This window comes from Artibeus jamaicensis, unplaced genomic scaffold (genome assembly GCF_021234435.1).
Source record: "Artibeus jamaicensis isolate MK-2021 breed Jamaican fruit bat unplaced genomic scaffold, CSHL_Jam_final contig_685, whole genome shotgun sequence".
NCBI lineage: Eukaryota > Metazoa > Chordata > Mammalia > Chiroptera > Phyllostomidae > Artibeus > Artibeus jamaicensis.
Window position 1 is genome coordinate 22,566,476 of NW_026521924.1, and position 26,251 is coordinate 22,592,726.

The window sequence follows — 26,251 nt, forward strand, 5'->3', positions numbered from 1 at the left end:
TGGGGTTCAGGATTGCTTGGGGCCTGGGCAGAGACTTGAAGGAGTGGGGAGGGCAGCATGGGGTGAGCACCCACCTGAGAGAAGAGATTCCTTTTTTCCCAGGGGGAAGTAATTTGAAAGATTTCTATGTTAAAACAGACATGGGCTTAATGGGAAGTAGATGGCAGAAACTCACATGAAAATTTCGGTTAAAGCTAAGACATTGTCAGTTGAATTTTTGCTGTTGGAGCTGCTTGCTCTTAGGGACTTAACAGACAGTGTCCTTGGAGCCCAGCAGAGGGCGCACTGCCTCCACTGCATAGTGGGGAACTTGGTGGGAGCAGGAAGAACCCATCTCTGCCTGCCCTTACAGGTGTTAGGTGCCCGGCATTTGCCAAAGAATGGCCGGGGCATTGTGTGTCCCTTTGTGGAGATCGAGGTGGCAGGAGCTGAGTACGACAGCACCAAGCAGAAGACAGAGTTTGTGGGTGAGCTCTCCTTCCCCACTCACTCCTCCTCCCCTCTGCCCCAGTGACCCCATCTTCTCCCGATGGTGGCCTAAGGCCTTTCACCCTTGCTTTCACAGTGGACAATGGCCTGAATCCCGTGTGGCCGGCGAAGCCATTCCACTTCCAGATCAGTAACCCTGAATTCGCTTTCCTGCGCTTTGTGGTATATGAGGAAGACATGTTTAGTGACCAGAACTTCCTGGCTCAGGCTACTTTCCCGGTGAAAGGCCTGAAGACAGGTGAGGACCCTGCCCGTGACCCGGGGCTGGAGGGTGGGGGCCTGGGCTCAGCTCCCTCCCAAGCTGAGGGCCAGGCTTTCCTCCCAGGGTACAGAGCGGTGCCTTTGAAGAACAACTACAGTGAAGACCTGGAGCTGGCTTCCCTGTTGGTCAAGGTCGACGTCTTCCCTGCCAAGGTAACTGCAGCGCCTAGGGTGCTGACCGGGCTGCAGTCTCATGAGGTGCAGGGGGGTCACTGACCTGGTGTGCTTTCCCTTCGCTGAAGCAGGAGAATGGTGACCTCAGTCCCTTCAGTGGTACATCCCTGCGGGAGCGGGGTTCCGATGCCTCGGGCCAGCTGTTCCACGGCCGGGCCCGCGAAGGCTCCTTTGAAGCGCGCTACCAGCAGCCATTTGAGGACTTTCGCATCTCCCAGGAGCATCTTGCAGACCATTTTGACAGCCGGGAACGAAGGTGAGGGGGCAGGGAGGTAGGTGGCCAGTGTGTAGCTTGGCAGAGGGGGTGCCAGCGAGACGGAAAGGAGCGGCTCCATCACCCTCTGGTACCCTTCTTCTGGGTACCGGAGTTACACAGTAATTATCTGGCTTGAGGCTGTGCCCTGGGGCTGGAAGGCCCCACTGCCAGTAAGGACACCCATCCCTCTGTCCAGGGCCCCACGAAGGACTCGGGTCAATGGAGACAACCGCCTCTAGCTGTGCCCCAGCCCCGTGGACAGCAGCAGATGGCTGCATACCTCTTGGAATGCCGTGAACTGGGTTTGCTGGAAGCAGCCTGCGTGGCAGCCTTCCTGGTCCTGGAGCCTGGGTTCCAGCAGTGAATGCCAGACAAAAACCAAGCCATCAGTGAGATGTATTACTGTTCGGGGCCTCCACACCCAGCCGGGGTGGGGGCAGAAACTGTACTGTGTCTCGCATTAAGCACACACATCTGGCCCTGACTTCTGGAGGTAGATCCTTCCATCTTGTGGGGCCAGGACCTCGGCTGCAGCCCCTTGGAGAGGTTGCCTCAGCCGGCAGCACAGGAGGCTCTGAGGAGCCGCTGACATTCCTGAGAATGGAGGAGCAGCAGCAGCACCCTTGCTGGGCCAGGGAAACAAAGTTTACATTGTCCTGCAGCTTTAAAACCACAGCCGGGCAGGGTGGGAGGGTAGATGCCCGCAGTTTGGCCCTGGAGCCAGGGCCTAGGAGCACAGTGCCTGCCCGAGGGGACACAGCACAAGGGCATACTGCCCAGGGTGGGGAACATGACCCAGCCTGAAAGATACAGGGGATCACGTTAAAAGTAGCAGTGTTGGGCATCGCAGGTGATGGAGGGTGGGCCTGAGAGGGGCCACCTGAAGCAGGGATGGGGCAGCTGCCCCAGAGCCACAGCAATGCCTTGGCTGTGGAAGGATGAGGGACCAGAATTGGACGTGCCATGCCTCTGTGGGCCGCGCTATCTGCCACTGCCCACTGCCGGGGCCCTGGACGCAAGCCTGGAGGGCCCGCTTCCCAGGGTAGAGGAGTCTGTGGACATACTCAAGGCCTTCGTCGGGACGGTCGGTGCCAGTGTGGCCAGAGTGGAGCAGCGAGTCACCAAGGCAGAAGCCAAGCGGAGGACTTGGCCCCGTGCGTCCAGGAAACGCCTGCACACAGTTCACATGCCTCCTTCACAAGGCTCCCCCCCGCGAGGCCCTGGCAGAGCAGCTGCAAAACCCCATCCCGTCTCGACCGAAGACCACTCTCCCTGTCGCAGCGCAAGACCTGGGGTCTCAGTCTGCAAGAAGACGCCTCTGAGATTATCTCAAGTACTGACTCAGTTGAAAACCCTATTACTAGACATACATGATGTGGGCGCATAGAATTTTAAAGTTTATTTTTTGCACACTATCTCTATCTCCATTAGTTCACGTAGGATGTATGATTTTCTGTGTCTTCCATTCTAACCTGAAGCTGCTTGGTGAGGGGCTGGGGCAGCAGGATGAAAGGACTTGTCTGTGTGCTGCGGCAGAACGGTTACTTTCCTGGACGTTCCAGCTCAGCTGACGGTGTTGCCTTTTCGAGATTTATACGTACTCTTAAGAAAAACCACTGAGCCGTTAAAGCCTTGTTAGTATTCGGTCCTAATAGTGATTCGGTTTTCTATAGCTTTTACAGTAGGGAGTAAATTATTTAACGTTATATTAAACTTTCCATATCATGAATTGTAAACTGAAGGAAATCATACAATTTCTGAGGAAATGTATTGATTTAAACTAATTCTGAAGCTGTATTTGAAAGTATGACCTCACAATCTTAATTTGTCCATAGCAAACATGTCTACGTATGGTTGCCAACATTTGGTTTATAATTTAAGAATTAAAACATTTAAATTTTATTGGAAAACCTTTCCTTCTAAAAAGGACTTTAAAAAGCCGTGTTTTTTCTCAATGGTATAACTTTTACCCCTCCTGCCCCTCACCTTGAGGAGCAGCCTCTGAGGTAGGCAGCTGCCCCTTTTGGGGGGGTTCAGTTTGGGGTGTTAAGGCACAGTCGGGAATGGCTTGGGAAGAGATAAAACAGCAAAGCTTATTCTGGTGAGGTGGTTTTTTTTAAGGCAAAAAAAAAAAAGACTATGCTTTCCCTTAGGAATGGAAGAGGGATTAAGGAGCCGCCTGCCCTGGCGAGGGCGGGTTGGGGGAGTGGACACGGGAGAGGCACAGGCAGTCGGTGCTGAACAAAGCCACTGTGCGGATGGCAGCTTCTGTCTGTCCAGCTGGGGGACAGATCAAGGAAGGAGGTGGGAGGCTGGGAAGGCAGCCCCACCTGGAAGGACAGGTGGGAGCCCAGGCCCGTGGGTGCACAGCACCCGGCACGTGCAAACCCAGTGCCTGCATTTGGGCTCACAGCTCGCTACTTGCTAGTTCTGCTGCCCTCTTAAGATCTGACTGCCAAATAAATTACCCTTGTCTCCTTTTTCCTTTAACTTGTGTGTCCGTGTGTCCGTTTGTGGGCTTGGGAAAGCCTGTTGTCTGGCATCATGGCACCTGCCTGTGGTTTTTCTGCAGTAGAAGCAGGCAGGAAGTTCTGGTAACTTCCTTGCTCAAGCAGATCTCGTTGCCTCCTCCAGCTTGTCCACCAAGGGTGTGGCTGGATGGAGAGGTCGCCGGCGGTGGGCAGCTCCACCGGAACTTTGAACATGTAGCAGTTCAAACGTAGGGTGCCGGGTGCCTGTGTTGCTTGCAACCAAAATCTCTGCTCAGAATATGGTTGAAAGGGCCTGACCTTCCCTTCCTGCTGAGAAGGTCTGTCATTGAAGAGACACAGGTAAGAAGTGTCATTAATTAGTTGGTTCTTAGGATGGTAAGCAGCAACCCCTGGTCCAGTTATGCACATTCTAAGGCATAGTTGGAGGCTCTGGACCAAGGTTGTTTTAAGTCCAGCCCAAGGTGATTTAGAGTTGCAGGCTCTGAGTATCCCTTTGCTATGTGATAAGGCAGACCAGACGCTTCCCAAGTTCACAGACGTGGGGCCAGGCCTCTCTGGGCACTGCCCACTTGGAGGACTGGGGTTACCATTTAAAACCTTGCCTGTCATTCAAGGAAGTAGGTATGACAGCCAGTGTTACACTGCCATACCGTCCCAGGCTTTCCTCCTAGAGCGTCCCAGTGCTTTTCACAGGTGTGACAATGGTCCCTGTCCTCAGATAAGCGGCGGTGGGGGGGTGGGGTTTGACAGCCCGGGAATAGACCCATGCCTCTGTGGTCAACTGATTGACAAAGGAGGCAAGGTCATACACTGAGGTAAAGACGGTCTAATCCAGTGATTTTCAACTGGCATGCCACAGAATTTTTAAAACATGCAATACCTTACTATTAGTCAGGGGCACTGACTTCTTTTCCCTTAGATTGTCAGATAAAAAAAAATGACAACCTCCAATACAGTAGCAGCCACCTGGTGTGAATGCCCAATCTTGCACCATAAATATATAGGTCATATAATAAGTTGCATCTTACTGGTCACGTGGTATATAAAGTTCTGTTTGATTGGTTCATTGTTGGTATCAGAAATCCTTACTAGTATAGGCACCCAATCTTTTAAAAATCACTTTCAAGCAAAAAGTAGGCAATCACTTTTTTTGGTAAAAGTATGCCTGTTTTGGTTCAGATAGGCAAAAAATATATTTTTTGGTGTGCTGCTGAATTTTAATTGGTTTACATGTGCCGTGAGATGAAGAAGGTTGAAAATCACTGCTGTTTACTGAATGGTGTTGGGAAGATTGGACTGACCGCCTTACATCATGCACAAGAATAAACTCAAAAGGGCTTAAAGGCTTAAATGTAAGACTCAAAACCATAAAACTAGATGAAAACTGGCAGTGAAATTTCTGGTGTTTCTATTAGCAATATTTTTTCTGAAATATCTCCCTGGGCAAGGAACACCAAAAAACATGGAACTACATCAAGTTAAAAACATTTTGCACAGCAAAGGAAACCAACAAAATGAATCTGGGAGTGAGTGGGAGAAAATATTCTCCAGTGATACTTCCATTAACGGGGTAATATCCAAGATTTATAAGTAACACATACAAGTCAACATGCAAAAAAAAAACAATTAAAAGTTGGGCAGAGGACCTGAATAGACACTTCTCCAAAGAGGACATACAGATGGCCAATAAACCTATGAAAAGACTCTCAATGTCACTAATTGAAGAATTACAAACTAAAACCACAGTGGAGTATCTCACACCTGTCAATCTGGGCTATCAATAAATCAACAAGCGGCAAGAATTTGGAGAAAAGGGAACCCTTGTGCACTATTGGTGGGAATGAAGGTTGGTGCAGCCACTGTGGAAAGCAGTATGGAGTTAGTTACTCCCCAGAATTAACAATTAACTCCCCAAAATTCTACTCAGTGATTCCACTCCTAAGTATGTATCTTAAGAAACTCAACACTAATTCCAAAGAAAATATGCACCTGTATGTTCATTGCAGTGTTAGGTACAATAGCCAAGATACGGAAGCAACGCAAGTGCCCATCAGTTGACAAGTGGGGAGAACTGGTTGGCATGTACAATGGAATATGACTCGACTGGGAAAAAGAAGGAAATCTTAACCTTTACGACCACACGGGACCTACAGCAGGGGTCCCCAACCCTGGGGCCCGTCTGGCCTGCTAGGAACCAGGCCTTGAGCTTGGAGGCACGCTCGCCTGAGCTCCACCTCCTGTGTCATCCCCCCTTCCACGAAACCAGTCCCTGACCCCAAAAAGGTTGGGGATCACTGACCTAGAGAGTATTACACTCAGTGAAATTAGAGAAAGACATGCACCATATGATTCCATTTATATGTGGTGGAACCCAAAGAACAAAATAAACCAACAAAACAGGCTCGTAGACACAGGAAATGGTTGCTGGGTGGGGGGCGGGAGAGAGAGGAGGGGCCGGAGAAGTGCAAACTGGCAGTCACAAAGCGGCCCCTGGGATGTGAGGTGCAGCATAGGGGATACAGGGGTTACTGCAGTGACTACATGCAGTGGGTACCTGAAACACCAGGCAGGCACTTTGTGAAATACAAGATTGTCCAACCACTGTGCTGTACACCTGAAACAATACTGAATGGAGACTTAATTGGGGCAAAAAGTGGGGGTGGGCCTGAACCTGGGCTCTCTGGACCCGTTTTCCAGCTCCAGACTCCTGCGGCCAGGAGAGAGCTTGTCTAACCAGTGAGGGGAGAGTCTGCGGGCTGTTGGGGGCTTTGTCCTTGTGTGACCCAACCCCCTTGCTGGTGGTGACCACTTTCATTTCTGTCGTGACGTACCTCCATTTCCTGATCACGTGTCTTCGTGGCACACGACGTGGGAGGAGCAGCTCCAGAGGCTGGAGGCACCCGTCCTGGGCTCTCCTTTCAACCACGCCTCTCCCTTCCTCTGCCTTCCCCTGCAGGTGTCGACCGTGCTTCTGCCAAGGAAACTCACACATCAGTCTCACCTCTGATCCTTCCGGACAGACCTGATGATCCTTGGCTGCCCCGGGAGTCTCCCCAGCAGATCTGAATGAGTGGTCAGGGCTGAGGGTTGAGCAGGGAGAGGAAGTCAGTGGTACCAGGGTCAACAGCAGGGAGTACACTGGCTCCCTTGCAAGGTCATGTGCTCTTACCCAGTGGGCACAGGCACACACACAGCACTGCCTCCAAGGCCAGTGTGAACAGCCTGAGTACAGGACTCAGGTCACAACCCCTCCCTGGAAAGGCTGCCCTGTGGGGAGAAGGCAGGAGCAGTTTCTGCCTCAGCTGACAACACTGTCACTGATAAGGATCTGTGGCCACCAGCTGAGGCAGGGCCTCCCCTGCAGACCAAGCACATCCTGAACATGGCCTGAGGGCTGAGCCTGGTTCTAGATACTCACTTGTCTTTCAACTTGAGCCTATCACTTCTCACCATTTCAGTTCTGTCGAGGAAAAGCAACTGTAAGTTGCTCCAGGTTACCCCAGCCAGCCAGCTCACGGAACAAATGAGGTCATGCTTCCTCCACATTTCAGTTGCACGAGGAGGCCCTGACAGCCCGAGAATTGTCCCCACCAAGCATCCTCTGATAATCCCCAGAGTGTGTGTGCCCAGGGGTCCATCCAGTTCTGTTTCCTGCCTGGAGCCCCTCAGCCACCCCTTGGTGGACCACATCTGCCAACTCTGTCCACACCTGTGTCCTGAGTGAGCCACTGCCTGAGTCTGCACCTGTCCTGCGGGTCAAGTGAGTGGCTTCGTGTTCCACACCCGTGTGGTCCAGCTCCCAGGGACTCCCTCAACACAAAGCTGTTCCTGTTCCTTTGGGTCCCCTGGGTCCTTAGACATGTTCACCTCCCCCCCCCCCCCAACAAATGACAAGCTATACTTAGTACTTTTCTGAGGAAAGACTTGATGATGTCCTCTTACCAGATACCTGAAGACTCCTGGCTTGACTCATTTGGTCTTTATTCGGTGAAATTCCTAGAAACGTCGCATTTCTGTCCAGAAAGAACCCTTTACCATGTACCGAGCAGCGCGGGAGAAACGTTTCTGAACTGGGTCCAGGGCAGGTGCCCTGCTCATCCGTTCCAGTTAACCCTCAGTCTTGCCCACAAAATCAATCAGCAGGTGGGAAGTGTTTTGAGCTTTTTTTTTCTGACTCCCCCATAAAATAAAGTTGGCAGGTGTGAAATGTATTTATGTTTTTATTTAGGAACAATCAAAACACTCGAAGTACCATTCCGACCCACTTCAAACTGTACAGGCAGTGTGTCCTGGTTGCCCCTTGTCCACACCCTCAGATACAAAGTCTAGGAAATGTGCAATGTGCATCTTAGAAATAGCAGCATCCCCACAGGGGACCTGGTGAGGCCCGGAAGCCGCCCAGAGAGCAGCCCTTCCGCCCACCTCAGCACAGCCGTGGTCCAAAGGCAAGTTCCACCCTTCGGCTGAAACCATTTCCCCACCACAGAATCCGCATTCCGCCCAGACCCGAAGGGCAAAGTAGGCCTCTCTTGTGTGCGCTCTCACACTTGGCAACTGCGGCAGACGGGACCCTCTTACACAGTTTGGTAATGTTTTCGTTGGCCTCTGGCTGAACAGAAACAGGGCAGCTGCCTCCTAGCACCAAGATGATCACTTCTTCAGCCGTCTCTGGGAGATGGGAAGCCCCCAACTCCAGTCAGTCCCCTCCTGGCTTCTCAGCAGCTGCCCTCCGGAACAAAGGGTTTGCCCTGAAACCAGAATCTACTTGGTGGCAGAAAACCAGGCGTCAGGACTGTTGGGAAGGAATCTGCAGGACTTTGGCAGCTTCTCTGACTTCCACAAAGACTGCACTCAGTAAACTCTCAAAGAACAATGGCCGGCAGGGCAGAGGGGAAGGTTGGCGTGTTTTCTCTTTTTAATAACAATTATGGCACAGTCTGGCCCTCCTGACACAGCTGAACAAAGCACTGCCTAGCGGCTCGGCGGGAACTCCTCCACACAGGGGCGACCACCTCTCCCCTGGCACTGGCCCACTGTCACCAATCAGCCGGATTTCGGAGCTGGGTCCCTGCTCAGGGGAGGGGTGGGTGCTGGTTCTCCCTGCATCGCTGGGCTCCAGCCAGGCCTACATTTCAAGTGAACTGCTAGAACGAGACAGCTGCATGGGCAGGAGCCAGGGGTGAGCAACATCATCTGTCTTTAAACACAAGTTACAGGACTAACAGGTACCACGTGGGTAGATTCTCACCCTAACAGTGTATCTAGGCTGGGGTTTGGCTTGGGAAAGAAAGACCATGCACTTGTAGCTCTTTATATTCAGTGACTGAGCAACTTTTATCATCCTAGACATCTCGCCTTCGGCTCCAGTCACACTGAGTACTTTTAAACCCTCTGTTAATCAGGAAAGGGAACAGAAGGCATAAAGCATTTGCTGAGAAAAGCTCCTCATTAACACACTCAAGTGCTCACATGTGCGCAGGCACGCAACAGAGCCCCTCTCCTGATGCAAGTGACCCCTCTCCAGAACCCTGGCTGGCCACTCACCCGGAGTGCACAGCAGGAGAGACAACAAAACAGCCGGAAGGGATGATGCCCCCAGCCCCCCATCCAGCAGCCAGCCCTCCGCGCTCCCCCCCCCCGCAGGGCCAACTCAGGCCTATGCGGCAGTGAGGACCCGAGGACCAAGGACTGGTGCTGAGGGCTGCGAGAGCCTCGGGGCTGGTGACAGCAAAGCAGACACTGTGCCTACTGGTGAATCCTTGTATTCCTGCAAACCAAAAGGTCTGATTTTAAAAAAGGCCACCGGAGCTTGCCCTGTCCCTGTCCATGCGGTAACCAGGGCCGCCTAGTCCATCCCAGACTATGGGTCTCCCCGGATCTGGATTTGGGCGCAGGTAGAATGCTCACTGCTGTTGGCTCCAGGCTGTCGTGTCCCAGTCTGGGGAAGGACTAGGGTCCCATTCACAGGAGAGGCCAGATGGGCTGCAGGTCACGGAACGGCCAGTTTTGACAAGCACACTCAAGACTAAGAAACCAAAACAGCAGACTGGGGTCAAACACTGCTGGTCACAGTTACGTGCAGATGCGGGGCCACCTCAGGGAGGAAGGGGCTCAGCCCCACCCCCTTTCCCATGTGACCCAGCACTGCACTTCCAGCTGAGCTGGGAGCAAGCCAAGCAGCACCCACCATGGCCACTTGCCTCCAGTCCCTTGGCCCAAATCCAAATCCACCACTTTGTTGAGAGGTTGCCCCAGGCTCCGAAGGCCTGGAGTCACAGCACTCGGCCACCGCGAATGGGCCAGAGAACACAGCATGGCAGCACCTCAGACTGAAGCCAGGTTTGAGGAGGGGACTACTTGGGAGAAGGTTCGGGCTCCACACCCCCTTCCCCAGCTGTTGGAGCATTACTGAGGGCAGGTGCGCCCCCAGCCACATGGAAATGGCCCCCAAGGTCTGACCAGAAAGGCTGGGAAGGCCTGTGCTCCTAAGGGAAGGCTGCAAGGGAAGCCAATATAGGGGACCCCGCAGAGGGAGCACTCCTGTCTGGAGTGGGGAGCACCGAGCCCCGTTACCCTCCTGAGCCAAGTGGGCTGCTGGCTGCACAGACCCTCACACGTCTAAGGACTCACCCCCTCCAGAGCACAACCGAGCCTTGCAAATCTATGGGATACACAAACATTTAAACTTCATCCAAAAGGTGAGTCAAACTGATAACCTACCCCACGTAAACTCTGAGCAAGGGAAAAGGAGGAAAAATGACGAAAAGCCCAAACTCCAGGTTTGGTTTTATTTCAGATTTTCTTCTTGGCTGGTTCTCCTCTCCGGCAAAGTGCCTTTACCCGCTTGGGCTGCAGTGCTCGGACGGACAGAGCTGCGCCAGTCCCCACATTTTGGTCCGAGAAGAAAACAGGAAGACAAGGCAACGGGGCCCCGAGAGGGCAGCACAAGCGGGGAGCTGGGGGGTGGATGTGCAGAGAACGTGAGCACCCAACCAGAAAGGCTGACGCCCACCCTGCATGGCGGGCAGCCTGGCGCCGACCTCCCAGAGTCAGAGGGAGGTGACACTGGCCTGTCCTTGGACCACTGGCCAAGCAGGAGCAAACCCACAAGAGCCACATCTCAACCTGGAGAACACACGGACACTTCCTGCTGGGACAGCTTCCCACGGCCGGCTGGCATTAGGCCACTTGTACAGGTGGGAGCCCACCAGCCTCCACCCAACACTCAGCCGAGCTCCCACCTTTTGTTTCTGAGGAGCAGGGTGTGGAGGCGCTTTGGGCCACCTGAGCAGCTGTCGTCACTGGCCAAGAAAGGGGCCGGAGCCAGAGTGCTGCAGGGGCTCCAAGTGCTGGCGGTCCTCCCACTGTGGCGGTGCAGCCCAGGAGCCCGCAGCTCCCGGTGACAAGGACCTCCCTCCAATCAAAAGGCCCTTCATGAGTCAATTAAGCAAGTAATCAAAATATGCAGAGTATATGTATCATGAACCCAGCTTTCCTGTATCAGAATGATTATCTGGTTTCACCTCTTAAACCTGGATCTACAACCCCCTGTAGAAAAATTAACCAAACACGGATAAGACACAGGCAACAAGAAACAGAAATATTTTGCTGTCTCGATGAGTCCAAGTGCACACTGAGGAGCAGGGAGCTCTGTCACCTTGCAGAACAGGCTGCTGCTTCCCGAGAAACTTGCCCCCTCCCCACCCCTCAACTCTGCAGCCGGTGCACTGCCTTCTACTGTAGCGACATCGCAGAGCCCACCCCTTTGGTGGCGCGCAAAACCGCAGTGATCTGTGTTGTGACGGGGCCTCGAGGCTGGCTGCTGCCGTCCCAGCGCCCGTGACACTGGGGCTGCAGTCCCAATTTCTGGGCTTGCGGGGCCATTTCTCTATGCCTGGCTGTGTTCCGGTTCTGCACCCACACCAAAGCCCTGGGTACCTGCAATGTCCCTTTAAGCACCAGCTTGATGACCTGCTGTCTCTGACCGTCACATTCGATCTATTCTCTCAAGCCTGATGCCCATCCCCACTTATTTGCTCCAGTCCAAGGGCACAGGGAGGAAGAGGGTTTGTCCACCCGCTGGCCCTTTGCCTGGGCAGTCTTGTCACTCGCTGCATGGCCCTGGCTGGTGGGCAGGGCTAACAATGTGAGAAAAACCTGCCAACTTTTCCACCTTCTAAAGCCGAGTTGGTGCCAAGGTTGGGTCACTCTCTCTGTCCTGCAGAAGCGTGCCCACCATGTAATTTATGTTTTCTGTATTGCTGTTTGGGTTGTATATAAAAGGTGCATACAAATAACCAAGACAGCCATCTCTAAAGACACACCCCTTCGGCCAGAGCATGCAGGGCGACGCGGTGACGTCACAGGGTGCGTCTCAGACACTGGAGATGGCTTCTCGCTGGGCCACCCAGTGCACCCATAGGACCGACCAGCACTCCCTCAACGCAGGCTACTTTCCCCAACACCCACGTGCCACTGAGCTCCTCGAGTGCACACGTCAGATGTCCATTTCACGAGCAAAGTATCAATTGAGTATTGTACTGTATATGTGTATATATAAATTAATCTGCATGTACATAAACCCTAAAGAAAAAATTCCAGGTGTCTTTCTGAAGGAAGGCATTAACTTGACATTCTTGGCAATTCTGCAAAGAGGCCTTTGGGGCTAAATAGCTTCACACCCCCAAATGGAAAAGATACAAAAACAGGGGCAAAAGTTGCAAAGAACTCACAAGTCACCTGTTTGAAATACAAAAGAGGTGGTCCCCAATGGGACAGAGAGGGCAGGAGGAGACCCTTCTGAGGAGCACCAGTCTAGGGCTTTTGATTTGCGCAACGAGCCCTCTCCTGGCGGTGGGGAGGCGCTGCCACCAGCATCTGCGTCCTCGGAGGAAGGCCAGTAAAGGGCCCTGCACAGTCCACTTCCCCTGGCGGGTGGGGGAAGGGCCGCGCCTGATCCAGCACCAGTATCTCTTGCCTAAAGCTCTGCCCTCTCTCTGGGGTCTCCTTCTGCTGCCCACCAGCCTGGGCTGGGAGGGGCGTGCCCGCAAGGCCCCGGTGCCTTGGGAAGCAGCAGGCGGCGTCCAGGTGAGCAGCACTGCAGCGGAGCCTTGGTTCTGCCTGCCTCACGGCCTCACTGCTGCTCTCAAAGCAGCCAGTTCTGGGGAAACGGAGTTACCATCCAGTTTAGCTTTGTAAGCAAGTTTCCCGATGTTTCAAAGGCACCTTTTCCTGTGATTTTTCTCAGTTAAAAAAATGGATACGAGGGTTAGGCTAAGGTAGACAGACATCTTGTTTCCAAGTTTGCAGCTATAAATATAGACCTTTGAAACTAAACATCCTCACAAAGAGCTGTCCAGTTATGCCCAGCAACCCTGGGGTGAGTGCCCAGCACACCAGCCAGGCCCTTGGTGCGGGGGCCAGGGATACTCTGGGTGTTCTGCCAGGAACCCCCACTTGCAGGTCTTTGTGTGGATAATTCCAGAAACTCACGAACCCCATCAGTTCTCACTCTCGCTACTGGGCAGGGGTGGGTCTTCCTCCCCAAACCGCAGGTGGCCTCGCAGGGGGTCAGGGCGAAGGTCTCCGACACCCTGTCTCTGACGCCCCCATCTGCTGGCTGTGGTCCTGCATCTTCACCGTGTCCCCACCCTAGTTCTGTTTTCAATTTTCCTCTCACTCTAAACAAGTCTAGTTTTTTTTTTAAATGTGGGCACATAGGTCAGAACATGAGGCTTAACAGCAAACGTTTCTTAGTTGATCTGATAACTGAAAAGCAATGGTCCATGATTCGGATTTCCATGAAAAAAGCAGAGTTACTGAAACACGAGAGGGGTAAGCATCAAACGCCAATCACATAACCAGTCCACCTTTAAACGCGGTAGCAGCAGGTTCCGCACTGATTGTCCCATCAGGCAAGGCCAGCCCGGCAGGACATTTTACTGGTCACCACTTAATGGAGCAGAGAGCTCCTCAAAAGTACTGCCTTCCCTGGGGAAGAGAAAGGGGGCACAGGGCTCTGGGTGTGGTCTGAGCGTGCTGAGGACCCCGGCCTGACCCTGGAAGGTGAGGCACTGTGGCCCCAGGAGTGTCCGGAGAGCAGACACAAGGCATTTTTAGAGATGATGTACAAGAGGATGCACTGTTTGCTAACCAAGATTTCTATGTAATGAAAGTGTTTACAATCCAACATTTCATTAAATGTGTATAGGCGGACTTACATGTTAAAAACGTGATTCTGTATCTATGAATATGAAATCCGAACTACTTTATCCACTGGAAGGCAAAGGAAAGGTCCTACACTGTGGAGGAAAAACTGATGAGAACTCTGCTCTCCCTTCTTGCTCGGTGGTGGCCGCAGGTGACAGGGTGGGTCTGGGCCGTCTGCAAGGCTCCCGGAAACTCTGTGCGCACCCAGAGGCCGGGGTTGGAACCGCTGTGGCAGCAGAGGTGGGTTGGGCCCTTCCGTGTGGCAGGTGGCATCCCAGACTGGCCAGTCCTTCACAGTGATCGGTTCAAGTTCAGTCTGTTTCTGAGGAGAAAGCACAGGCCTGTCACCTTCATGTCAGCTGCCACCAGTGTAGCCCCCAGGACAGCATCACTGGCTTCTGGGACCTCTTAATTCCATGGGCAATGGCTTCCTGCCAGCCACCTCCCAACTCCACAGCCTGAGGGAAGGTGAAGAAGGCCTGTGAGTTAAGGGTTCAATGCCGGCTAAAGCTGGCACGGGACCAGCGCCAAGGCCCAGGCCTCGCAGCTGTGCGGGAGCGTGTCTTCTCTGGGCCCCCTGCCTTGCCCCCTCGGCTCAGCTCCCAGGCCGCCGCCACCTCTGGAGTCCTGTCCGAACCCGCCCCGTCCTGCCCTCTCTCCTGCCGGTTCTCCAGAACACACAGTTCTAAAATAACAGCAGCTGGGGCTACTTCCTGATGTGTGTCCTACTGACGTCTTCACTTCGTTTCTAAGTCCCCACCCCGAAGTCGAAGGCAGTGGGGCTGCTCACAGACGGGATCTTGCGCGGAGGCTGCTGACGAGGCCGTGGGCACTCAGGTGCAAGCACAGAGACAGGCCCTGCCCGCACCCTGTGACCCGTGTGGGGAAAGGAGGACGCGGCCACGGGGCCGGGCCGCCCCTGCGTTCCTGCCCAGTCCCGCCCAGGACACAGCTCTTCACTCTCTGGTGGACTGAGCACCTCAGGGGAGCAAATACTTGCGATTCACACCCACTCACCCCAATTCCGGGTTAGCTTTCTTTAAAACTGTGGCACAGTATACAGAACATAAATCCTACCATTTGTGAGTGTACATTAAATGGCATTAAGTACATTTAATTTACAATGTTGTGTAACTACCACCCTATTTCCAGCTGCCCAAGAATATAATTTAGTCAAGTTTTAACTTAAAAAGTAAAAAAAAAAAACCTCAAAAACCAAAACTAGTTTGTTCTATTCCCAGCAACCTACGCTGCTTTGCTGGCAAAGCCGAAGCCCAGGTGGACGTCCCCAGGCAGCAGGCCCAGTGCGATGGCCACACCTGCCCCCGGTGCCCAGGACGCTCCCTGGGAGGCCCTCACTCACTCACAGGGGCCTGGAGGAAACCAAGGTCAAGCCTGGAAATACCGGGTCCAGGAACCAACTCCTCAAGGCCCACAGACCAGAGCCTCTGGGAGCCCAGACACTTGCTCGGTTTGCAGAGGCTCCTGGCTGACCTGGGAGGGGCCTCTAACCAGGGGGCAGCACCAGTCCGGGAACTCAGGGCCCGAGACCCTGGAAACTCCACACCCGATCATGTGACTTGTTCTGGCTTCAAGAAAACCATCTTTAACAAAATAATCATGTCGAGTGTGTTCTGTCAAGTACTAATACTATGTATGACCCAGCTTTTACTCCTTAGACATCTAAGAGGGAAGAGGATTTTGCATCATTTCTTCATTAGGGAGAACAAATGAAATGCAAATTATAGGATTTTCACCATTAAAAATCCTCTTCACATATCTGAGGACAAGTAAAGACTCTCTTTCCTTTTTGTTCACCAGTCTGAGTTGAATTTCCTCCAAAGTCCTATCGCTCTCTCCTGCCCAGTGTGTGTGGCTCTGCCTGGCTCAGGAGACATTCTCGTCTGTTCTCCTGTTGCCGAGAAATGGCCAGAGAAGTTTGGGGCTTGAAGCCTCACTGTGCTCCTTCTCCTGCACAAGATTTTTTTTTTTTTTTAAAGGACATGAAATGAACAACTCTCAACCCGTTATCATGTTGTTCTCTGATGACGTCTTCTGCCAGTTGCCCCAAAGCTGCTGGGCAGCCTTCGAAACAGCAGATGCTCCCATGCAGGAAGCACAGTGCCCACCCACCCACAGGGGCCCCTCCCCATCCCCACAGAGGACCACCATGGCTTCTGCAGGCTGCTTACCCAGCTGATGTCCAGCCTGGGGACTTGGTGTGCCACAGGGCTCTGAGCCGGCCTCAGGGGCACTGGGCCCCCACGGCCCACTGCCCTCGGACACCTCCGAACAGGTTTCCCCTGGACCTCTGTGAGCAGCTGCGGGGTCGCCGGTGCCCTGGTCCTCACTGCCTGTGTCTGCCACGGCCCGTGTCTCCTCACCCATTTTCTCAGCAAACCACTGCTTGACCTGCTGGGGGCTCATCTGGGTCTTGTCACAGAGGCTCTGCAGGTCCTCCTCATGGAGCACCTTGCGTGTCACGTAATAGTCTTGCAGCAGCTCCCGGTTGCCAGGGGCGACGACCAGCAGCCCTGGTGGGAAGTTGCCCCGCTTGTAGTCTTCGTACCACTTGAGCTGGCCGTTCTTCAGGGCGTACCTGCTGTCGCCAAACCAGCGCACTACCTCTGGCCGCGGCAGGCCGGTCTGGGCCATGATGGTGTCGTAGTCCTGGGTGCTCGGCCACTGCGTCTGCACGAAGAGCTGGCGCAGCAAGTGCCGCTGCTGCGCTGTCTTCTTGAGGCTCACCTTGCCCGGGGGCTGCGCGGCCAGCTTGTTCGGCCCCTCCTCCTCGGGCTCGCACGCGACCAGCCCCGGCAGCTCGCTCTTGCCATTGGCTTCGGTGACCCGCAGGTTTTTGAGGTTGATTTTGATGGGGCTGACCTTGCGTTCAGCCAAGGTGTGGCTGCCGGGCACTTCTGGGGAGCCATTCTCCCCAGGGACTCTCAGGTCACAGGGGGACTCCTCTGCTCCACCCCCGTCCTCGGCGACCTCCTCCTCCTCCTCCTGACAGGCACTCCCATCGGCCTTCGTGGTCTCCTCGGCGTTCACTTTTTTCCGTCTCTCAGAAAACCAGCTGTCAATCTCTCTTCGGGTCATTTTGGTTTCGGTCCTCAGGCGGTCCAGTTCCTCGTCGAGAGGAAGGGGGTTTTGTGCAAAACTATTCTCCAGGGCTCGGAGCTGCTCGGGGGCTCGCTCCTTGTATTTGGTTGGTGTAAAGTCAGGAGTCTGGTGCCAGGACTGTCGTTTGGCACAAGGGTGGGTGGCCAGGGTGGCTGCTGTCGGGAGGCAGGTCACCTCGGGCGTCTTGGACGCTGGGGAGAAGGGCACCTCTGGCACGGAGTCCATGAGAATGGAGCCGGGCTCTCCGGGCACCATGGGCCGGGAGCCCTTCAGGTTCCGGCAGTGGTATCTCCGGTCGCTGAACCACTTCCGCACCTCCCTGGTGCTGAGGCCGGTCACTTTGGTCAGGTGCTCAACTTCACTCTGTCCTGGGAACTGGTTTCGACAGAAGCTACCTTTCAGAGCTGACAGCTGCTCGTGAGATTTCTTATTTTTGTAGATGCTGGCATCGAGGAAGGCCTGGGAGGTTATGCTGGGGCAGGCAGTGAGCAGCGACTGGGCCGCGTTGACCACCTTCACCGCCGACGTCGTGTTCGAACACACGGTGTTGATGGGCGCCACGGCCGGCTGCTTGGCCACGGAAGTAACTGCCAGGGGGAGAGATGAGCTTGCTGCCTGCAGCCCATTGGCCATCAGTGGTTGAGTGACCAGAAGCCCCCCTGCTGTGCCCTCTGGCTGCCCCACGACATGGCCTGGGAGGGCAGCCTGGATGAGATGCTGGACGTTGCCAGCATTGGCAACCAGAGGAGTATTCAGAACGGTGATTGTGGGCTGAGGGACGGACTGAATGACCGTGTTAAACATCTTTTTCCGAGCGTCCTCGATCTCTTCGGGGGACCAGCTGATCCCCTGTTTCAGCCTCTGGGCCGTGAACCAGATCTTGAGCTGCTCCTCTGGATACTTGGTGACCACAGTCAAATAGCAGAGCTCAGCTTTGGTCGGGTAGGGGAACTTGTGGAAAGAGTTCTTCAGAAAGCTGTTGGAGTCCATGGCCGCATTGTACGTCGGAATGCTGCTCAGGGGGATCATCACTTTGGGGAGGGACTTGGCGGTGGGCATGGGCTGGTGGACGTGGTGCTGGCCGTGCGCCGGGGGCTGCTGCTGCAGGGACAGGAGCTGTGCTATACCCGCCGGCAGCACCGGCACTGTCCCTGGCAGGGGCCCGTTGGCCGTGTGGGGAGGCTTGGTGGAGCTGGTAGATGCCTGGGCAACCGGAATAGCCCCATTGACAAAGGAGTGGTCCCCCTCTTTCATGCCCATTTCCCCAGCTGGCGTGTTTGGTAAGGCCTCGCCAGCGGGCTGATTGGGGGCGTTTTCCTTGAGTGTGTGAATTTTTTTGGCTTCAGCTTTGCCTTTCATTATCTTCATGATTGGAGTTTTGGTGATGATGATTTCGGCTTGCCCATCGGTCCCATCGGCGCTGGGCTCGCCCGGCGGGTCAGGAGTGCTGGTGCTCTCGGGGACGCTCTGTTCCACGACAACATGATTGTCTGGCTTGGCCACACTCCACACAAAGCTGGCTTCCTCCAAGTGACACTTGGCGTTGTGCAGAGAAAGCCCCTCAGGGGTTTTCGCCAGAAAACTGCACTCAGTGCATACAAAACTGGGGTCTTTATTGAAGTCTGTGTGCTTGGAGTTCATGTGCCCCACAAAGTCAGTTATGTCCTGGGACTTGAAATCGCAGTACTTGCAAGAATATGAATAGCCGTCCAAAGTGCTCCGATGCCCGTTGGCCAGAGTGGCGCCATCAGCGCTGCTGGCAGTCTGGGCAACCTCACTGCTGGTGGCAGGCACTTCTGGGGGCAGGTCCTGCGGGGGGCCCTCGGGCAAAGCCGCAGCGGGCTGGGCCTCTGCACTGGTGTCCTGCAGCAGCACGGTCTTCACAGGGATCATGCACGGGGTGGTGGACTTCCTCTTGCTGGCCATGGCGACGATCACTCTGGGTGGTCACTTGGTGAGATATTGTCCCTCAAAGGCCTCACAGTCCACGTCCCAGCTGCTCCATGAGGGCCAAAGAAAGTTTCCAAGGGCAGCTTTTCCAACTGTTTGCAGAAAGCAGGTTTTCTGTATTGAACCTGAGGGAGACAAGCGTGATTACTATCTCTTAAGCTCTGTGTGTTCCTCAGATACCCAGCCCCCTCCACCACCTGACTTCAGGCACTGGGACCTTTTCACGGGGAGTTCAGCAGCAGCTCGGGCGTCAAGTTTGAGTCAGGAGCCCCCCAAACACTAACAAAACAGTGCCCTGAAGAACGACCTGGGATGTCCCAACACCGTTTGACAGACTTCAGCCATGTGTTTTTATTTCATATTTCCCTCTGCATCCTTGTGTTAAGTAACTCAAATTCAAAATAGAAAACACTAACAACAAAATAATCCTCCTTTGAAACACCAAATTAATTCTGACCACGTCCAGAGGAGAACCAAAGACCCCAGTGTGACTCTTGTTAAGTGTTCGGGCCAACCAGGGTTTTATTTTCACAGCCTTCCCACACAGGACAACACAAGGACGCCTCAGCCTCGGCCCGGCCCGGCCAGGCCAGGCCGGCGGGAGGGGCGGCGGGGGCACAAGCTGGCCGGAGGAGATGGGCCTCTCTCTGTGGCCCTTCCCTGTCTGCTGCCCGATCAAAACACACTCCAGGCCACAGAGGAGGGGCCCCCTCACAGTCGCTGGCTGTGCCCCAGACCCCTGTCACTCAGGTGAAGGCAAAGGCTACAGGGTCTTGGGACCCATGGACCCAGTTTGTGGTCCAGCCAGCTGTGTGTTCTCTCTCTGGGTTCAACAGTTCAAAGCGTGGTCTCACTTCGGTGAGCAAAATGCACGTGACCTTGTATCGTGCTTACTTTTTATTTCTTTCGATGTCTTCCTTAAAAATAAAAATCTTAAGTCTTTGATACATCTGAATTTTATTTCAAAAGCTGGAGTGATTGATTAAAATAATTATTATTATAATTCTTTCTTGAGATGCCTGAGAAAGTGTTACTGTGATCCCTATTATTAACACAATATCACCATAATCATTACCTTTCATTTAGCAAATTGCCATGCTTATAATGATTACAATAATAGTAATTCTAATACCAAAATCATGTTATCATCTCTGTTTGGATTTAATACAAAAATGTACAAAAAAATTAAACTATCTTTATTCAAATTCTTAGTGAATAAACAGCAAACTATTTTTCTGTTTATAAGTCTAATGCCAATGATCATGATAATAAAAATAATTACTATTAAAAAAAATAGGGTGAGAAAAGAATAAACATGGTCAGGATCTAACCACCTGCACCCCTTCCCCCACCAACTGGATGTGTCAGCACATTTTTTTTACTTAATCTTTAATTCTAAAGATAAAATATCAATATTAAATAAAACTTGAGAGAATAAAACCACCTATAATTTTGTATAGCCTTCCATCTAGTGCAAATATTTCATACATATTTTTAATCATGATGGACACACACTTGTATTTCTTTTCACTGAGCATGACATCATAACCATTTCTGTTGAATAAGCTTGATAATTGTAGCTTTCAATGGCTGCTTCCTAATGAATCACGATGGACTTAACTCACCCTCTGCTACTGAACAGGCCCCCAGCATCCCTCCCTCGCAGATGACAGGGAAATGACCTCTGGGTGTACGGCTTTCTCCTGTTAAACTATTTCTGGAGGCTAAGTTCACAAGAACGTATTTATCAGCTCAATGAGGACCAACATTTCTGAGTTCCTCTGCACACTACTGACAAATACTTTAAGTCAAGGGCTTTATAATTCCAAACCAGGAAAACTAAGAATAATGCAGGTGTGTTTCCAGTGAGCAAATCAGATTCCAGATAAATCACTGAAGACATAAAATAGAGTATCTGAAAGCACGAGTGACATCATAAAAAAAAGTATGAATTAGATTTAATTAAAACTAAAGGCGTTTGCATTCTAATAGGGTCACCATCAAGAAAGTGAAAAAGACAACCTGGAAAATCAGAGAAATGTTGCAAATCATGTATCTAATATGGGGCTTGTATCCAGAATAAAGAACTCTTACAAGTCAACACTAAAAATTTTTTTTAAAAATTAAAAATTAGATAAAGGATTTGAAAAGACATTTCTCCAAAGAATATATACGAATGACCAGTAAGTACGTAACAAAGTGCTCAACATCACTTAGTCACTAGGGAAATGTGGATAAAAACCACTGTGCCACCTCGCACCCAGGAGGAGGGCCGCCATCGAAAACATGAGCGGGTGAGGGCGAGAGGAATGGGACCTCGCCGTGGTGCTGGGGCTGGAATGCGGAACGGCCTCTGCACACCCCCGTTTCCCTCTGATGCACGAAGGTTTTAAGTTTGATGTAGTCCCATTTGTCTATTTTTTGCATTTGTTGTCAGATCCAAGAAATCATTGGCAAACCAGTGTCATAAAGCTTTTTCCACGTGGTTCTTCTTTCTTATGAGTTTTACAGTTTCAGGTCTCACTCAGGTAATTTTCAGCTCGTGTGCCGCAAGAGTCGGGGCACGGCACCTGACTATGCAGTCAGGGGCCTGACCTCTTTTCCTTTAGATGGTCAAATTAAAAAATGACAACGGCCGTCTGGTGTGAATCAAAATTATATGCATTTTTGTCAGATGGGCAAAAAATATATTTTTTAGTGTGCCACAGCATTTTAGTAATTAGTCTACGTATGTCATGAGATGAAAAAGGTTGAAGGTCGCTGGCTTAGGTCTTTGAGTTAAATTCTGCATACGGCATAAAGTAATGGCCCACCTTCACTCTTTCCCATGTGGATACGCAGTTTCCAGCACCGTTTACTGAAGAGACTGTTCCTTCTCTGTTGGGTGGCCGTGGCACCCTGGTCAGATCATTGACTGAACATGAAAGAGTTTATCTCTGGGCTCCATTCTGTTCCATTGGTCTGTACCTGTCTTTCTGCCTGTATCACACAGTTTTGATCACTGTACCTTTGTAATACAGGTTTGGCAAAAGGAGGTTTACAGCTGTGATTACAGAAAACAGTTTATTCTTGGATTGTTATTTATTAATTATTGTATTATTTTCCATATGAACAACTGTAAACCTACTTTGTCCCACCCTGTGTGTGTGTATATTTGATTGTTAGTTAGGGCCCTCTGAGATTCCATATGCATTTTAGAATTTTTTTTCTATTTCGGAAAAAAAACACACAAAAGTGTCAATGGAATTCTGATAGGGATTACACGTAATCTGTAGATTGCTTTGCATAGTATGGACATTTTAACAATATTAAGTCCTCCAATTAATGGACATGAGATATCTTTTACATGTTCTTTAATTTTTCAGTATTATGTTTTAGTTTTTTTATATAAGTCTTTTGACCCCTTTAAGTTTATTATTCAGTATTTTATTCTTTATGATGCTATTATAAATGAGATCATTTTCCTAATTTCCTTTTTTGATTTTCCACTGTTAATAAATAGAAAAAAAATGATTTTTACATGTTGATTTTGTGTCCTGCAGCTGTGTTAAATTATTTTTTCTTACATTTGTGTGTGTGTGTAATCTTCAGGGCTTTCTATATACATGATCAGTTCATCTGTGACCAGAAATAATTTTATTCTTTTTATTTCTTTTTTTTACTTTCTTTTTCTCTATTTATTTTGCAATTATATAAGCATATAAAGGTATTCCTTTTCAAACATTCCTAGAGATGAATGAAAGTTAAAGTGGTTGCTCACACATCAGTAGCAAAATACAAATTGACAATTCCAAATTATAAATAAAATTGTTTAGGATATTTAATTGACTCTCTGAATTTGAGGACTAAGCTTGGAAGAAACAAATTTGTAGGTTTTTACTTTAAACAAAAGTTGATATTTTTTTCTTTTTTTAAGTTTTACTTAAAAATATTTCCCTCTGGCAGGAGTTTGTGAATTCCTTGAACTATAATGGTTACAGGATCAAAAATTCTTAACTTACCATTCCACACCTCATGTTATATCTCCCCCTTGCTTGACATAGTATTTTGCTATTTTAAGTAGTAAAAGACCATTTATTTAGAAATTAAACTCTAATTGACCATTCGCAGTATTTAGTTTTCTTACACAGTGGTAATAAATGTTTGAATCCAAACAACTCTTATTCAAAATAGGCAGATAATCACCAAGTTATGTATGGAAGTCTGGTTACTCCATCCTTTTTTCAAATGTGTTAAAAAATAATCAAACTGCCTCTTAGACCCCTGAGTGTAATCCCAAAGAAGGCGACAATGCTTTTAACTGTTCTAAACAGAGGTAAATGGACAAATTACCAACATCATCTTAAAACAAAACAAAAAAAGACATAAACGTCTATGAAGTTTAAGGTAAAAGCAGTTTTGTAAACAGTAACTGCAGATGACAAGGTTATTGTAAAATCACAGTTTATCAACGTCCTTCAAACTGATCAGGAAGTCTGTCCGGGTTGGGAGCTGAAGAGAGTTCACAATAGTTACAGCAGGTTTCAGGCAGTTTCTAGTTTCGTGAAAATTTGTGTGTCAGTAGCTGGGTTTCTTCTATTCCTTCCAAACACTGTGGGTGTTGTTCATTTCCCACTCTGAGTCATTTTACTGGAGTCACAGTGGGAGAGGAGCCCTCGGCACGGGACCCTGGAGCGGGCTCAGCACACCCCTGAAGGAGTGCGAGTGAACCGGTGCAGGTTTCTGAAGCTCTGCCGTTCCTCATGTCCATTTAGACTGCAAGTCGTGTTGTCATGACTTTTGATGCATCAGCCCCTTCATCAAGCACTGGTCACACTGCATGAGTTAACTGGCTTTGCTGATTTGGGGAAGCCAATTCCCTCCCACTGGGGAGCAGGGTCCCACTTTGACAAAGCCCCCATTTGTCTTTCCCATGCGGTCAAGTATGGTAAACAATTTCAAAGCCTTGGATTTTCCCCCAGTCAACATTTTTGAGTGGCAAAGGGTAGTGGGAGGTAGTATCACATGCAATTTCTTCCATGAACCATTTGAAACTTTTGCAGTTGTGATCTTCTCAATTTTTTTTCAGCTGAGATATCCCCCCAAACTAATGCCTTTGATTCAGAATGACTACACAGAACAATCTAACACTCATCCATCCCACCAAACCTCTACAACTCTACCATAAGTCTTCCAAGTCAGAGAAGACCTAAATGAGCAGAAGATTCCCTTGCCAGCCTTCAAGACGGTAGATATGCCCCACATAAGAACAAGGGACAAACAGTAATTTCCCACCACACTGCCATACCTCATAAGACATCTCCAAATCTCCACCACCTCAACTCTGGAGACCTGAATCATACAGACCCAATTCAAAGAAAAACTCTCACTCAATGACAAATAACCCACCAGCCGCGGCTAGGGACCAAGGTGGTTGCTTTGGCCTCTCTCACTCTCTTCTCTTGAGTCGGACGCACCCGTTTCCAGGGCACACTCCGAGCGCATGCTCCTTGGGCATACCCTTCTCCATCACCACCCCCTGGGGTACAATTTCACATGTGTTGTCTTTTATGACATCTACAATCAGCATAATGCAAATGGTTCTATCCTTAGAAATGGGAGCTACAAGTGGTACATACCAGTTAACTGCCACCTCCCAGTGGGCATCAAGGTATATCAAAACCTGTCCAAGTTTAGCCTTCAGCGCACCAATATTTTGTACTTGATATAAACCTCTCATTTTGAAACATCTTCCCTAGGCTATTCCACAGCTTGATATAGTCATCTAGTTTTTCTTTTAAGTGTTCTTTATTGTTAAATCATCAGTTAACACAATTTCTGCTAAATATATCCTTGGAGGCCTTTTCATTACACTGGACTGTTCTCATGAGGGTTGACCATCCTTCATTACGGAGGACAATGACAGTGCTGGAAGTGAGCAGGTCTGTACCATAATGCCTGTACTTGCATCCTCATCCTGCTCAGCAGGCAGGGTCACCCAGCCATGGGGACATGAAGACCAGAGGACCACTAGCCACAGGAAGCTTCCCACCACCAATGCACTGCATAAGATAAATCTGGTCTTCAATCTCATTTTCCTCCAGTGGCTAAAGACACATACCCAGGCATAGCTGCTACCACAGCTCTCCCCTCTTTGTTTTCTTGAATAATTGCTCCTCTAAGATTTCCAGTGGTATGTTGAATACAAGTGGTGAGAATGGGAATCTTTGCCTTGTTCCTGATCTTAGAGGAAAAGCTTTCAGTTTATCACAGTTAAGCATAAGGTTAGTTGTGGGTTTTTCATCTATAGCACTTATTATGTTGAGGTGATACCTTCTATTCCTGCTTTGTTGAGTGTTCTCATCATGAAAGGATGCTTAATTTTATCAAGTGCTTCTTACGCATCAATTGAGATGATCATATGGTTTCTGTCCATTAATCTGGTGTATTACATTACACTGATTGATTTTCATTGTTGAACCAGCCTTGCATTCCAAGGATAATCTCACTTGGTCATGATATATAATCCTTTTAATGTGCTGCTGAATTCAATTTGCTAGAATTTTGTTGAGCATTTTTGTATTAATATTCATGAGGGATATAGTTTTCCTGTAGTATCTTTGTCTGGTTTTGGTATTAGGGTAATGCTAACCTCATAGAATGAGTTTGGAAGTATTCCTCCTTTTCGATTTTTGGAAAAGTTTGAGAAGATTTGGTGTTAATAATTCTTAAAATATTTGCTAGATATTTTCAGTGAAGCCATCTGGTCCCGATTTTTTCTTTGTTGGGAGTTTGTGATTATTGATTCAATCTCCTTGCTAGTTATATGTCCGGCCAAAATTTTTCTTCATGATTCAGTCTTAGTAGGTTGTATGTTTCCAGGAATTTATCCAGTTCTTCTAGGTTATCCAATTTGTTGATGTATAACTGTTCATAATAGTCTTCATGATCCTTTTTATTTTTGTGACATCAGTTCTATTGTTGCCTTCTTCATTTCTTATTTTTAATGGGTCTTCTCTCTTTTTTCTTAGTTTGAGTAAGAGTTTCTCAATTTTGTTGATCTTTTCAAAAAGCCAACTCTTGTTGAATTTGTCTACTGTTTTCATATTGTTTTTTAATTTTTTCAGTTACAGTTTACATTCAACATTATTTTATATTAGTTTAAGGTGTATAACACAGTGGTTAGACAACCATATACTTTACAAAATATTCCATCCCCCTGATATTTCCTGTAGCCACCTGGCAATATATCTATTTATTATAATGTTTTTTTATTTATTATAATGTTATTGACTATATTCCCTATACTGTACTTTAC

The 26,251-nt window shown here is 50.0% G+C and overlaps 2 protein-coding genes and 2 pseudogenes across 10 annotated transcripts in view; 1 reads left to right on the plus strand and 3 right to left on the minus strand.

The window, feature by feature from the left end:
* PLCG1 (phospholipase C gamma 1) overlaps window positions 1–7,855 on the plus strand; it is a 38,633-nt gene extending 30,778 nt beyond the window's left edge. For 2 of the 5 annotated variants that reach the window (XM_053671319.1, XM_053671320.1), the window contains exons 29-33: window positions 353–467; window positions 566–727; window positions 815–903; window positions 993–1,180; window positions 6,629–7,855. In XM_053671319.1, coding sequence (XP_053527294.1) covers window positions 353–467; window positions 566–727; window positions 815–903; window positions 993–1,180; window positions 6,629–6,698 — 624 coding nt within the window. In that variant the 3' untranslated portion in view covers window positions 6,699–7,855. Of the gene's footprint in view, window positions 1–352; window positions 468–565; window positions 728–814; window positions 904–992; window positions 1,181–1,376; window positions 3,671–6,628 lie in introns of those variants that run through there. The other 3 variants (XM_053671321.1, XM_037164424.2, XM_037164425.2) reach the window with 3 other exon arrangements.
* Window positions 7,856–14,085: 6,230 nt separating this feature from the next.
* Window positions 14,086–26,251, minus strand: part of ZHX3 (zinc fingers and homeoboxes 3) — a 97,109-nt gene continuing 84,943 nt past the window's right edge. For all 5 annotated transcript variants that reach the window (XM_037164510.2, XM_037164505.2, XM_037164508.2 and 2 more), the window contains exons 3-4: window positions 16,074–19,079; window positions 14,086–14,203 (exon numbers count right to left, since the gene is read on the minus strand). In XM_037164510.2, coding sequence (XP_037020405.2) covers window positions 14,193–14,203; window positions 16,074–18,930 — 2,868 coding nt within the window. In that variant the 5' untranslated portion in view covers window positions 18,931–19,079 and the 3' untranslated portion in view covers window positions 14,086–14,192. The remainder of the gene's footprint in view (window positions 14,204–16,073; window positions 19,080–26,251) is intronic.
* On the minus strand, window positions 23,530–24,034 carry LOC119063255 (N-acetylgalactosaminyltransferase 7-like; annotated as a pseudogene).
* LOC119063207 (N-acetylgalactosaminyltransferase 7-like) lies at window positions 23,993–25,297 on the minus strand (annotated as a pseudogene).